General features: G+C 35.9%; 1 protein-coding gene across 1 annotated transcript in view; it reads left to right on the top strand.

The window, feature by feature from the left end:
- The window catches only part of DPP4 (dipeptidyl peptidase 4), an 86,139-nt gene that overhangs the window by 24,828 nt on the left and 48,564 nt on the right, over positions 1 to 12,747 (top strand). Inside the window, exons 5-8 of the mRNA XM_087435294.1 lie at positions 417 to 497; positions 6,235 to 6,287; positions 6,407 to 6,479; positions 7,335 to 7,455. Of these exons, the coding sequence (XP_087291420.1) occupies positions 417 to 497; positions 6,235 to 6,287; positions 6,407 to 6,479; positions 7,335 to 7,455 (328 nt within the window). The remainder of the gene's footprint in view (positions 1 to 416; positions 498 to 6,234; positions 6,288 to 6,406; positions 6,480 to 7,334; positions 7,456 to 12,747) is intronic.

The following is a 12,747-nucleotide window of genomic DNA, read 5'->3' as shown; positions in this document are numbered from 1 at the left end:
GTTTTTCTAATTTTGTGTCCTCTCACCTTCTACTTTGTCTGACACATCCTGTCCTGTTACATGTAACCTTTAGACAGTCTCTAAATATGCATGTCCTTTCTCGCATCTGAGTTTTTGCTCATGCTGTTGCCCCTACTGATAAAGTTCTCTCTGTACCTGATCCTTCACAGCCTCACAACCTCACAGCCATCTTTCCTCCATTAGAATTAATCCTTCCCTCCCAGGTTCTCCTACCCTGACCACCATCCACTTGCATTATGGTCCTTTGTGTGGGGGAATGTACCATCTTTCCTAGGCTGGGAGCTTCCAAGGCATGAACCACACGTTTAGAATCTTACCCTCTACATAGTAAGTGGTCAATAATGGCAGTTAAATGAAATTGTTCAATTGTTGTTTTTTTTCTTCTTGATTGACAGGATGAGTTTGAACATTCTATAAATGATTATTCAGTATCTCCTGATGGACAGTTTGTTCTCTTAGAGTACAACTATCTGAAGGTAAAGGAAATGCTTTCTTACTGTGACATTTATAGAATCCTCTGAGTATGTTATTTTATAACTGATTTCAAGTCTATGAATATTTAAGATTGACACCTCAGTAATATAATAGGCACTAAAAACTCATTAATTCAGCATCAAAAGGAGAAATGATCATTCTCATTCATAAAAGATAATTCCAACAAATGTTTTAAAAGAAATTCATTTTCAGTGTTTTCAAATACTAAAAAGTATAAGTAATAGTATATTATAGATACTAAAACCTTAAGTTAATAAAATAGAACTTATAATTTGAAAGTAAACTTACATGTCTGACTTGTACCTCTAGTATTAGAACCTCTTACTTCCTTTATCTCAGTTTTAGGTACAATAAAAGTCTCAAAAAGTATTTGCTTTAAAAAAAAGTTAAACTTCTCTTCCTCTAGAAGAGACTCAGACCACCTCCAAGCCTTCAGGTCCCACCGTATACAAACCACTCTAAAGGGGGCACCTCAGCACTGGTCATCAACACCCTGCAGAGAGCACTCAGCTTCCTCCAGTCACCCAGCCCAACGTCAAATTCTCACACACTCAGGAAAGGTTACAGCTTAATCACACACTCTCTTCATGTTTGGAATGGCTGCAAATTGCCAGTAACTTTTTTTTTTTTTAATTTTATTTATTTTTTTCCCCCAAAGCCCCAGTAGATAGTTGTATGTCATAGCTGCACATCTTTCTAGCTGCTGTATGTGGGACGCGGCCTCAGCATGGCCGGAGAAGCGGTGTGTCGGTGCGCGCCCGGGATCCGAACCCGAGCCGCCAACAGCGGAGCACGTGCACTTAACCGCTAAGCCACGGGGCCGGCCCAAATTGCCAGTAACTTTTAACTGCAGCTTTTTGGTTACTCATGGATTGGACAACAGTTGTTGAGTATAGGAAGTTTTGAGACATGTAGGAAAGATTAAAAACCTGTAGAGAGATTCTGCATTGAAAACAAAGTATATAGTGCCATGTGATGTGGACTAATGGATGTATTTCACTGGTAGACCTTAGCTGGACAACCATCATTGGTAATTTGTATTGCTGTGTCACTGGAGTTTTAACTGCTTTTGCTTTTTTCACTCTGTCCCCCACATCCCACCGTCTATGCTTTTTGGGCAGTATCCACAATGCCCCTTTTAAAACCTTAGTTATGTTATGATCATGATCAGTGGCTTCCCATTACCTTCAGAGTAAAACACCAACTCTAACCTCAGCATCCTCAGAAGCCTGTGTGACTGGACCCCAGTCAGCCCCTCTGAACCCATCTCCTACCACCCTCTCTGCACTCACCATGCTTGGCCTGTGCTTCCCACCTCTGCCTGCACCTTAGAATCACCTGGGAGGTTTTTTTTAAAAAATAGAGATGCCTGCAGACTACCCCAAAGCAAAACTCAGCTTAGCTTTGGGTGGGGCCCAGGCATCGGTAGATTTAAGGGCTCCCAGGTGAGTCAATAATCCACAGTTAAGGACTTTTAAGTGCATGGCTCTTTATTTTTCTCAAACATCCCTTTCATTCCCATCTAAGGGCCAAACCATTTGCTAGTGCTTCCCCCTGGAACCCTCTTCCTCTGATCGTGATATGGCTCTCCCTTTTTAGTAACACAGGTTCAGGCTTTCTTGGATCCCTTTATCTAACGTTGCCCCCTGCCACTCTGTTCCCCCACACTCGACAATTCACTCTCTATCACATTAGCTTATTTTACTTTCTTCATACATTTTATTGCAAAGAACTAAATTATAAGGTTATTGAAAGTAGAGAATATATCTTCTATTTTACTTCCCAGCATATCCAATAGAATTTTCTGTACAGCATAAATGTGTTGACTAATCAACTCTCAAGAAACATATCCAGAACAAAGACAAGTCTGGTTTTCTTCCATTTCCTTGGAGGTCTACTATGCAGTGTTCTTTAGATTCTTCCATGGCTTCTCCATGACTGAGTTAGTGCATCCAGAAAGATTAATTATTACTTCTAAGTTGTGGCTACAAAAAAATAAGTGAGTGAGTGACTGAAAATATGAATAAATAAGTACCATACAGCCTGATATGGATGTTCTCCTAGGATCTCCACTTATTGCACAATACTCTAGAGATAATAGTAGTTGCGTCATGTATACAAGTTGACAATGTTCCAGGAGCCCTGCTAAGCACTTCACATGCATTCTCATGCACCTGAGATTGTTGCTATCATTATCCCCATTTTTCTAAAAACAAAATTGAAACTTAGAGAGAAATTGCCTGATATTGCACAGTGGAGACTTGTCTTAGTTCATTTGGGCTGCTATAACAGAATGCCACAGACTGAGGGGCTTAACAACAGAAATTTATTTCTCACAGTTCTGGAAGCTGAGAAGTCAAAGACCAAGGTGCCAGCATATTCAGTGTCTAGTGGTGCCCTGCTTCCTCGATCATAGTTGGCTGTTTTCTCCCTGTGTCCTTACATGGTAGAAGGGGCAAGGGATCTCTCTGGAGTTTATTTTATAAGGGTACTAATCCCACTCATGAGGGCTCCACCTTCATAACCTAGTCACCTCGCAAAGGCCCCACCTCTAAATAACATCACCTTGAGGGTTAGGATTTCAACATATAATTTTGGAGGGGAAACAAACATTCAGTCTATAGCAAGACTTGAATCCAGGTTAGAAGACTCCAAAGCTTGTGCTCTTAAACATGATCTTTCCCATCTTTGTGTTTCAACTTCTCTCTGCTACGATGCCTTCCCCCCCACTTCTCTGTGTGGCAGTCCCCTGCCACTGAAACTCAGTCTGAGAATCACTTTTTCTATGGGCCTCTCTCACTCCCCAAGGCCTAATTTATGATTCCTGCCTCTCCCCACCCACCTCCATGATATCTCTTGTGACTCTTTTCTTGTATTTACTTGTCCATGTCCTGCATTCAACTATGAGCTCTTCAAGGAGAGGAAGCCTATCTTATCCAGGAATGCCTGATGGAGGATAGCTGCCAATGTTTATAACCCAAATAGATTGATGGTCTGTTTCAAAACATGAAGTGAACGTACCAAACATCTTGGGTTTCCTTTTACAACCCATGATGGATCTGTCCTCCTGAGATGACCTCAAACTTTCTTAAACCTCTTAACAGTTTTAGCCTGTACCACACCTTTTGGATCTAGCAAGTATTATACTCAGAGGTTTCCCAGAAACAAGCATGGATTGTGTCAAGATAATCTAGGATTCAAAAAGGAATGTATGACTTGCAAAAAGTGGGGACTTAATAAATATTTGTTGACATGAGAGGATAGGATGGTGACAAATGATAAGTGGGAAATATTCTTCAAGGTTAGGAATGCTGGCTTGTGTCTCAGCTCTGCCGTTATACAGCTGAGTGTCTTTGGGTTACCCATTTCATCTATTTTATCCTCAAGGTAAAATTTGATTTTTATTTTAGTTTGGTTCATTTCTTGAATACATACTATGTGGCTTGTACTAGACCAGACTCCAGGTATTTACACCTGAAATTTTTACAATGTTATAAACCAATGTTACTGCAATAAACAAAAAATTAAAAAAAATAAAAAATAAAAAAATAAAAAATATATAAAATACAACAATTTCTTACCTCTAGGAGTATGGTGGAGAAGACAGATGTATAGACAAGTAATTTGTTTTAAAATATCTTTAATTTATATATGCATCCACATATAAACATATTTTTTCATAAATGTAAATCTGTGATCATATATATATTTTTTATCTTCAGTCATTTTTTTGCTTATTTGCTTGCCTCCTTACTCCTCATTCCCCTGCCTTTTCCCCATGTAGCCATGTTAAGAATCCAGTGTATATCTTTCCATATTTTATATTTTCTCCTTATTCATATAATTCTATGAACATAAAGATTATTTTTAGTTATTGCTTATTTTATAAAAATAGAATCGTATTTTCCATACTTATCTGTAAATTGCACTTGTCACTCAATGATACCATGTGGAACTTTCTCCAAGTCATCTGGTATAGCTCTAATTCATTTATTTTTAAATTAATAGACTTTATCATTTAGAACAGCTTTAGGTTTACAGAAAATGAGCAGAATGTACAGAGTTCCCATATACTCCCTCACTGCCCCCCCGCCTCCATTGCATTTTCTCCCATTATTAACAGTTTGCATTAGCGTGGTACATTTGTTACAATTGATGAGCCAATATTCATACATTATTATTAGCTAAAGTCAGAGTTTACATTAGGGTTCACTCTTCATGTTGTACATTCTGTGGGTTTTGACAAATATATAATGGCATGTATCTATCATTATAGTATCGTACTGAATATTTTCACTGTCCTGAAAATCCTCTGTGCTCCTCCTATTCATCCCCCTCTCACCCCAACCCCTCACAACTGCTGATCATTTTACTATTTCCATAATTTTGCCTTTTCCAGAGTGTCCTATGGGCAGAACCAAACAGTATGTTGCCTTTTTAGATTGGTTTCTCTCACTTAGCAATACGCATTTAAGGTCCCTCCATGACTTTTTGTGATGTGATAGCCCACTTCTTTTTATTGCTGAATAATATTCCCTTGTCTGGATGGACCACAGTTTGTTTATCCATTCACCTGTGGAGGGACATCTTGGTTGCTTCCAAGTTTTGGCCATTATGAATGAAGCTGCTATAAAAGTTTGTGTGTAAGTTTTTTGTGTGGGTAAAAGTTTTCAACTCATTTGGATAAATGATAAGATAAGGTTATTTGCTTATATATGGTTATATATAATCTCACATAAAGTTATATATAAATGCTGGTGCAGTTACTTGAGTTTGGAGTTTTCTTTGTCCTCAGGTTTTTATTTATGGATTCAATTTGTTTATTAGATGTAAGACTATTCAGATTTTCCATTTTTTCTTGTCTCACTTTTGATAACTTGTTTTTCAAGGAATTTGTCCTTTTTTCTAACTTGTAAAATTTCTTGGCAAAAAATGTTTATAATAGTCTTATAATCTTTTAATGTCTGCAGAGTCTGTTGTGGTATCCCATTTTTCATTTCTGATGTTAGTCATTCATACTTTTGTTTCTCACTCTTACTATGTTAGTAATTTTACTAGTCTTGAACCAATTTTTGGCTTTGATTTTTCTCTATTGTATATTTTCTATTTAATTACTGCTTTTACCTTTATTATTTCTTTTATTCTAATTTCTTTGGATTTGATTTGCTTTTCATTTTTTAGCTTCTTAAGATGGTTGTTTAAAATATTGATGGCATATGTATTTCAATTTTAATCTATATTGCCAAGTGGCTTTTTAAAAATCTGTAACACTTTATATTTTCATGATCAATGTAGGAAAGTAAACATTTCTCCACATCACCACCAGCGATAGAATTATAGATCTTTTAAGTATTTTGCCAGTAAGATGGTTGAAAAGTGAAAATTTGCATTTTCTTAAACAGGTGAACTTAACATACTGTGGTAAGTGCTAGGAATACTGTTTGCACAGGAAGTGGCACTTCAGCCCACCACGGTCTTGGGGAGGCTCCTTGGCAGAGGTGATGCAGAGCTAGGTTATAGATGAAGTCCAAAGGAGTTTATACTAGATGGTCTTTAAGATACTTTCTAATTCCAAAATTCTAGATAGGGAATTATAAGATAGGATAAATTTGAAATTATACAATGATACATTACTTTCTCTCTCATCTTGAGCTCCTATAGCAGGTAGCCAAACTATCAAGAATCACAAAAGCCTGAAATGTCTGTTTTCTTTTATAGCAATGGAGGCATTCCTACACAGCTTCATATGACATTTATGACTTAAATAAAAGGTCAGTTACTTCCACATAAAATCTATTATGCTTTTCTAGTGTAATAATAGTTTTTTTAAAAAAAGCAATCCCACTGTGATTTATTCATTTGGTAATGTTTCCTTTTATCTTTTCTCCAGGCAGCTGATTACAGAAGACAGAATTCCAGACAACACGCAGTGGATCGCATGGTCACCAGAGGGTCATAAATTGGTTAGTGAGTCTTTCCTGTTGTCAGAAAAATAATGACTCATATCTTTCATATGCAGAAGCTACTAACCCTGATACAGAGCAGACACTTAGGAAGCCAATACTTCACTATCAAATATAGTGTTATTGCCTAAAATAATATTTTATTAGCCCACCACTGTAAGTACAATTCCTGAAAGTTTCTGAACTACCATTAGAGAATTTTTTGTTTACTGGGAAAATGTTCATTAAACTCCTAAATTCTAATTTATGTTGTACTTAGATATTTTTTTTTCAGAGGCATACCTGCTTTCTGTTAGTTCTGTGACTTTCTCTGTGTCACTATAGATATATCTTCATGTTCTATACAGAAGTGAATGTCCGAAGGTCATTGAATGTCCGAATGTCCACCATCCCAGGTGAATGTCCGAAGTCTAAAAGAATCTAAACAGGAAGACAGAGTGTTTATCTGTAGTTGGACTTGTCCCTTCCAACATGCAACTGTACTTCCTCTACTCACCTCCCCCAGAAAGAAATGTACAAGCACACATCGTCCCATAGCCCTGCTCAGTATTCTAGGTCTTCTCATCCACTTTAGCGTCTCGTTAGCGGTGCTTGTGAGCTTCTTCTTTTTAATATATTAAGAGTGTTTTTAGGGTTATTTGGGGGTTAGACCCTGTATACTTCTAATTTAAGAATGTGAGGGGGAGGGGGTAAATGACTCTTTAGCTTGCTCAAATTGTATAACCTAAGATAATCATTACACTTGCATACCAATATTTTTTTAGGATAAAATAATGTATAAATGATTTTTAAAACCCCAGGACAAAATATAGTAAACATGTTATTATTTATCAATATTTTTTTCAATCTTCCTAGGCATATGTTTGGAACAGTGATATTTATGTTAAAAATGAGCCAAATTCGCCAAGTCAGAGGATCACGTGGACTGGGGAACAAGATGTAATATTTAATGGAATAACCGACTGGGTTTATGAAGGTAGAGACTTTAAAGCTTTTTCAAATCAGAAAATCTGTAAGTTTTTAAAGATAGTTAACATTTCTTTAAAAACAGGAAAACTCAATGGTGTTCAAAATAAGTTGCATTTTAAAAAATGTCATCAAACTCTTTTAGCACTTACAGCACCAGATATCTCATATAACAAGAATTTCTTAGCAGTAGCTAGTGCTGCTGAGGTCTCCTTGTCTCTCAATGCTCCTGTTGTCTTAGGTCCACTGCTACAAAGGGCCTTACTGCGTAGGTAGCTTTTCTGCTTCACTGGGGTATAAAAGCCTCCAGATTAACATCTGATGTTTTTCTACCTGGGCCTAGCTAACCCAGAAGTTACTAAGGAAAGCTAAATACAGCATTCCAAAAGATGACAAAATATTGTCTAGAGATTGGGGAGTAGAGGGGAAGAAAATGCCTGTTTTATAGTGGATTTGTGTTCTTTTGAACTTGGACAAATCATAATTTCCTGTTTTTAAAGAAGAAAAAAATAATTAGAAGGGCTTAGGGAAAAAAATGGGTAACAAAACAGAACTAAAAAAGTTAAGAAGGGTTATTCTCTCTTTTAGACTAAAGAGTTTTAGAAAATATTAGAAAAACATTATTCATGTTAATAGTTGCCGAGATAAAAGGCATTTTGAGGCTTTTCCAAACCATTCATGTGGTTGCCTCATGCTTATTAAAGACTCTTCTTTATTTCATCCTATTATTTCTTCTTCATAGTTTAAAAAATTGGTTTTTCTTCATAACTTAATTTTGGTTCTTATCCAGTTTAAGTCAAGTTCAATTAAATGGAAAACATTATAACAACAATAAAAAATCACTTTAAAAGAAAGGTAATTCCCATGGACCAGAAATAAGTGTTTGACTAAAGCTTATAATGAAATTTACTAGCACTAGTCACTTAGAGATTGAAAACATCTTGAACACTTGTTGGGACAGCACAGCACAAGATCCCCCACGTGAACTGGGTAAAGCCTGTTCCCAAAGCTGTGACCCGGCCTTTCCTCGGAACCACTGGGCATCTCTAACATAAGAACACCCCTAGCACTACCTTTCCAAGGTAGATAATAGCTGGAGGGGTCTCATTTGCCTGTTCATGACTAAACCATTCACAAGCAGAAGAACGGCTTCACAACTCCAATGTGGGCCTGTCTCTAAAAACAGGACTTTGGTCCCTAAAGGGAAATTCCTACAATTGGTTTTGTATATTTACAGATGATCCATACTTAGAAAAGAGAATACCTGTTTCTGCATATATCAGATCCATCCTCCCATTGGAGCCACCCTTTCCGCTGCAGCTGTGAAGACTTTTTGGGATTGAAAAAGAATACATTTTGAGACTCTTTAGATTCATAAGTAAAAGGACAAACAAAGCTGCAAGGTCCAGACAGTGCCATGTGCCACAGTGTAGAGGGACATTCAGGAAGGAGCCTACGTTCTGGAACTTGTGCCCCTCACCCCAGCCCATGTCTCCAGATGGCTTTCTCTCTCAATTTCTCTGTATTTTCACTTTGTCTTATTTCATGATTTTCTAATTGACTATTACTTTACTCTGTTTTTTTATTTTTTTTATTGAGATAACATTGGTTTATAACATTATATAAATTTTAGGTGGTACATGATTATATTTCTATTTCTGTGTAGACTACATCGTGTTCACCACCCAAAGACTAATTACCATCCGTAAACATGTGCCCTATCACCCCTTTCATCCTCCTCCCTTCCGCCTTCCCCTCTGGTAACCACCAGTCTAATCTCTATATCCATGTATTGGTTTGTTGTTGTTGTTTTTATCTTCTACTTATGAGTAAAATCACACAGTATTTGACTTTCTCCATCTGACTTATTTTACTTAGCATAATACCCTCAAGATTCATCCGTGTTGTCAAAAATGGCAAGATTTCGTTTTTTTTAATTGCTGAGTAATGTTCCATTGTGTATATATACCACATCTTCTTTATCCATTCATCCATTGATGGATACTTAGGTTGTTTCCAAGTCTTGGCTATAGTGAATAATGCTGCAATGAACATAGTGGTGCATATATCTCTATGCATTTGTGTTTTCTTGTTCTTTGGATAAATACCCAGAAGTGGAATAGTTAGATCATATGGTAGTTCTATTCTTAATTTTTTGAGGAATCTCCATATTGTTTTCTGCAGAACTGCATCAGTTTACCTTCCCACTAGCAGTTTGTGAGGGTTCCCTTTTCTCCACATCCTCTCCAACACTTATTTCTTGTCTTGTTAATTATAGCCATTCTGATGGGTGTAAGGTGATATCTCATTGTAGTTTTGATTTAATTTTCCTAATAATTAGTGATGTTGAACATCTTTCCATGTGCTTACTGGCCATCTGTATATCTTCTTTGGAAAAATATCTGTTCAGATCTTTTGCCCAGTTTTTAATTGGGTTATTTTTTTCTTTGTTGTTGAGGTATATGAGTTCTTTATGTATTTTGGATATTAACCCCTTATCAGATATGTGGTTTGCAAATATCTTCTCCCAGTTGTTAGGTTGTCTTTTCATTTTGTTGGTGATTTCCTTTGCTGTGCAGAAGCTTTTTAGTCTGATGTAGTCCCATTTGTTTATTTTTTCTTTTGTTTTCCTTGCTTGGAAAGACATAGTATTTGATGAGACATAGTATTTGAAAAGATGCCACTAAGACGGATGTTGAAGAGCATACTGCCTATGTTTTCTTCTGGAAGTTTGATGGTTTTAGGTCTTACTTTCAAGTCTTTAATCCATTTTGAGATAATTTTTGTGTGTAATGTAAGATAATGGTCTACTTTCATTCTTTGGCATGTGGCTGTCCAGTTTTCCCAACACCATTTATTGAAGAGAATTTCCTTTCTCCATTGTATATTCTCGGTTCCCTTTCAAAAATTAGCTGTCCATGGATGTGTGGATTTATTTCTGGGCTCTTGATTCTGTTCCATTGCTCTGTTTTTCTGTTTTTGTGCCATTACCATGCTGTTTTGATTACTATAGCTTTGTGCTATATTTTTAAAACAGGGAGAGTGATACCTCCAGCTTTGCTCTTTATTCTCAGGAGTCCATTGGCTATTTGAGGTCTTTTGTTGTTACATATAAATTTTAGGATTCTTTGTTCTATTTCTGTGAAAAATGTGGTTGGGACTTTGATCAGGATTGCATTGAATTTGTAGATTGCTTTAGGAAGTATGAACATTTTAATTACGTTAATTCTTAGAATCCATGAGCTCAGACTATCTTTCCATTTCTTTGTGTCTTCTTGGATTTCTTTCAGCAATGTTTTATAGTTTTCAATGTACAGGTCTTTCACCTCTTTGGTTAAATTTATGCCTAGGTATTTTATTCTTTTTGTTGTGATTGTCCTTTTGTTGGGATTGTATTCTTAATTTCTCTTTCTTCGACTTCATTGTCAGGGTATAGAAACAACTGATTTTTGTATGTTGATTTTGTATCCTGCAACTTTACCATATTCATTTATTATTTCTAATAGTTTTTTGGTGGATTCTTTAGGATTTTCTGTATAAAATCGTGTTATCTGCAAATAGTGACATGATTTTCCTTTTCACTTCCTCCTTTCCAATTTGGATCCCTTTTATTTCTTTTTATTGCCTGATTGCTCTGGCTTTGACTTCCAATACCGTGTTAAATAAGAGTGGCAAAAGTGGGCATCCTTGTCTGGTTCCTGTTCTTAAAGGGATAGCTTTCAGTTTTTCACCGTTGAGTATGATATTAGCTGTGGGTTTGTCATATATGGCCTTTATTATGTTGAGGTAATTTCCTTCTATACCCATTTTATGCAGAGTTTTTATCATAAAAATTGCTGTATCTTGTCAAATGCTTTCTCTGCATCTATTGAGATGATCATATGGTTTTTATTCTTTATTTTGTTGATGTGGTGTATCATGTTTATTGATTTGCAGATGTTGGACCATCCCTGCATCCCTGGAATAAATCCCACTTGATCATGGTGTATAATCTTTTTAATGTATTCTTGTATTCAATTTCCTAGTATTTTGTTGAGTATTTTTGCATGTATGTTCATCAGTGATATTGGCCTATAATTTTGTTTTTGTGTTGTCCTTGTCTGGTTTTGGTATTAGGGTAATGTTGGCCTCATAGAATGAGTTAGGAAGCCTCTTCTTCTCTTCAAATTTTTGGAAGAGTTTGAGAAGGATAGGTATTAAGTTTTCTTTGAATGTTTGGTAGAATTCACTGGGGAAGCCGTCTGGTCCTGGAATTTTGTTTTTTGGGAGGTTTTTGATTACTGTTTCGATCTCCTTACTGGTAATTGGTCTATACAAATCCTCTATTTCTTCTTGATCCACTTTTTGAAGGTTATATTATTCCAAGATTTATCCAGTTCTTCTAGATTATCCAATTTGTTGACATATAGCTTTTCATAGTATTTTTTTATAATCCTTTGTATTTCTGAGGAATCCGTTGTAATTTCTCCTCTTTCATTTTTTATTTTATTTATTTGAGCCATCTCTCTTTTTTTCCTGGTAAGTCTAATTAACAGTTTGTCAATTTTGTTTATCTTTTCAAAGAACAAGCTCTTAGTTTCATTGATTTTTTTCTATTCTTCTTTTGGTCTCTATTTCATTTATTTCCGCTCTGATTTTTATTATTTCCTTCCTTCTACTGATTTTGGGATTTGTTTGTTCTTCTTTTTCTAGTTCCTTTAGGTGCACTCTTTAATTATATGAGATTTTTCTTGTCTTTTGAGGTAGGCCTGTATTGCTATAAACTTCCGTCTTAGTACCACTTTTGCTGTATCCCATAAATTTTGGCATGTCATATTTCCATTTTCATTTTTCTCCAGGTATTTTTTGATTTCTCCTTTGATTTCTTCATTGACTCAATAGTTGTTCGGTAGCATTTTGTTTAATTTTCATGTATTTGTGGCTTTTCCAGCTTTCTTCATGTAGTTGATTTCTAGTTTCATACTGTTGTGGTCAGAAAAGATGCTTGGTATTATTTCAATCTTCTTAAATTTATTGAGAATTGTTTTGTGGCTTATTATGTGATCTATTCTGGAGAATGTTCCATATGCATTCAAAAAGAATGGGTATTCTGCAGTTTTTGGATGGAATGTTCTGTATATATCTACTAAGTCCATCTGGTCTGATGTGTCAGTTAAGGCCAGTGTTTCTTTATTGAGCTTCTATTTGGATGGTCTATCCATTGATGTAACTGGAGTGTTCAAGTCCTCTACTATTGTTGTGTTACTGTCTATTTCTCCTTTTATGTCTGTTAATAATTGCTTTATATATTTAGGTGCCCCTA

This window comes from Ceratotherium simum, chromosome 9 (genome assembly GCF_057802395.1).
Source record: "Ceratotherium simum simum isolate JZ-2026a chromosome 9, ASM5780239v1, whole genome shotgun sequence".
Classification (NCBI taxonomy): Eukaryota; Metazoa; Chordata; class Mammalia; order Perissodactyla; family Rhinocerotidae; genus Ceratotherium; species Ceratotherium simum.
The sequence above is the reverse complement of the archived record's forward strand: the minus strand, read 5'-3'. Positions and strand labels throughout refer to the sequence as shown.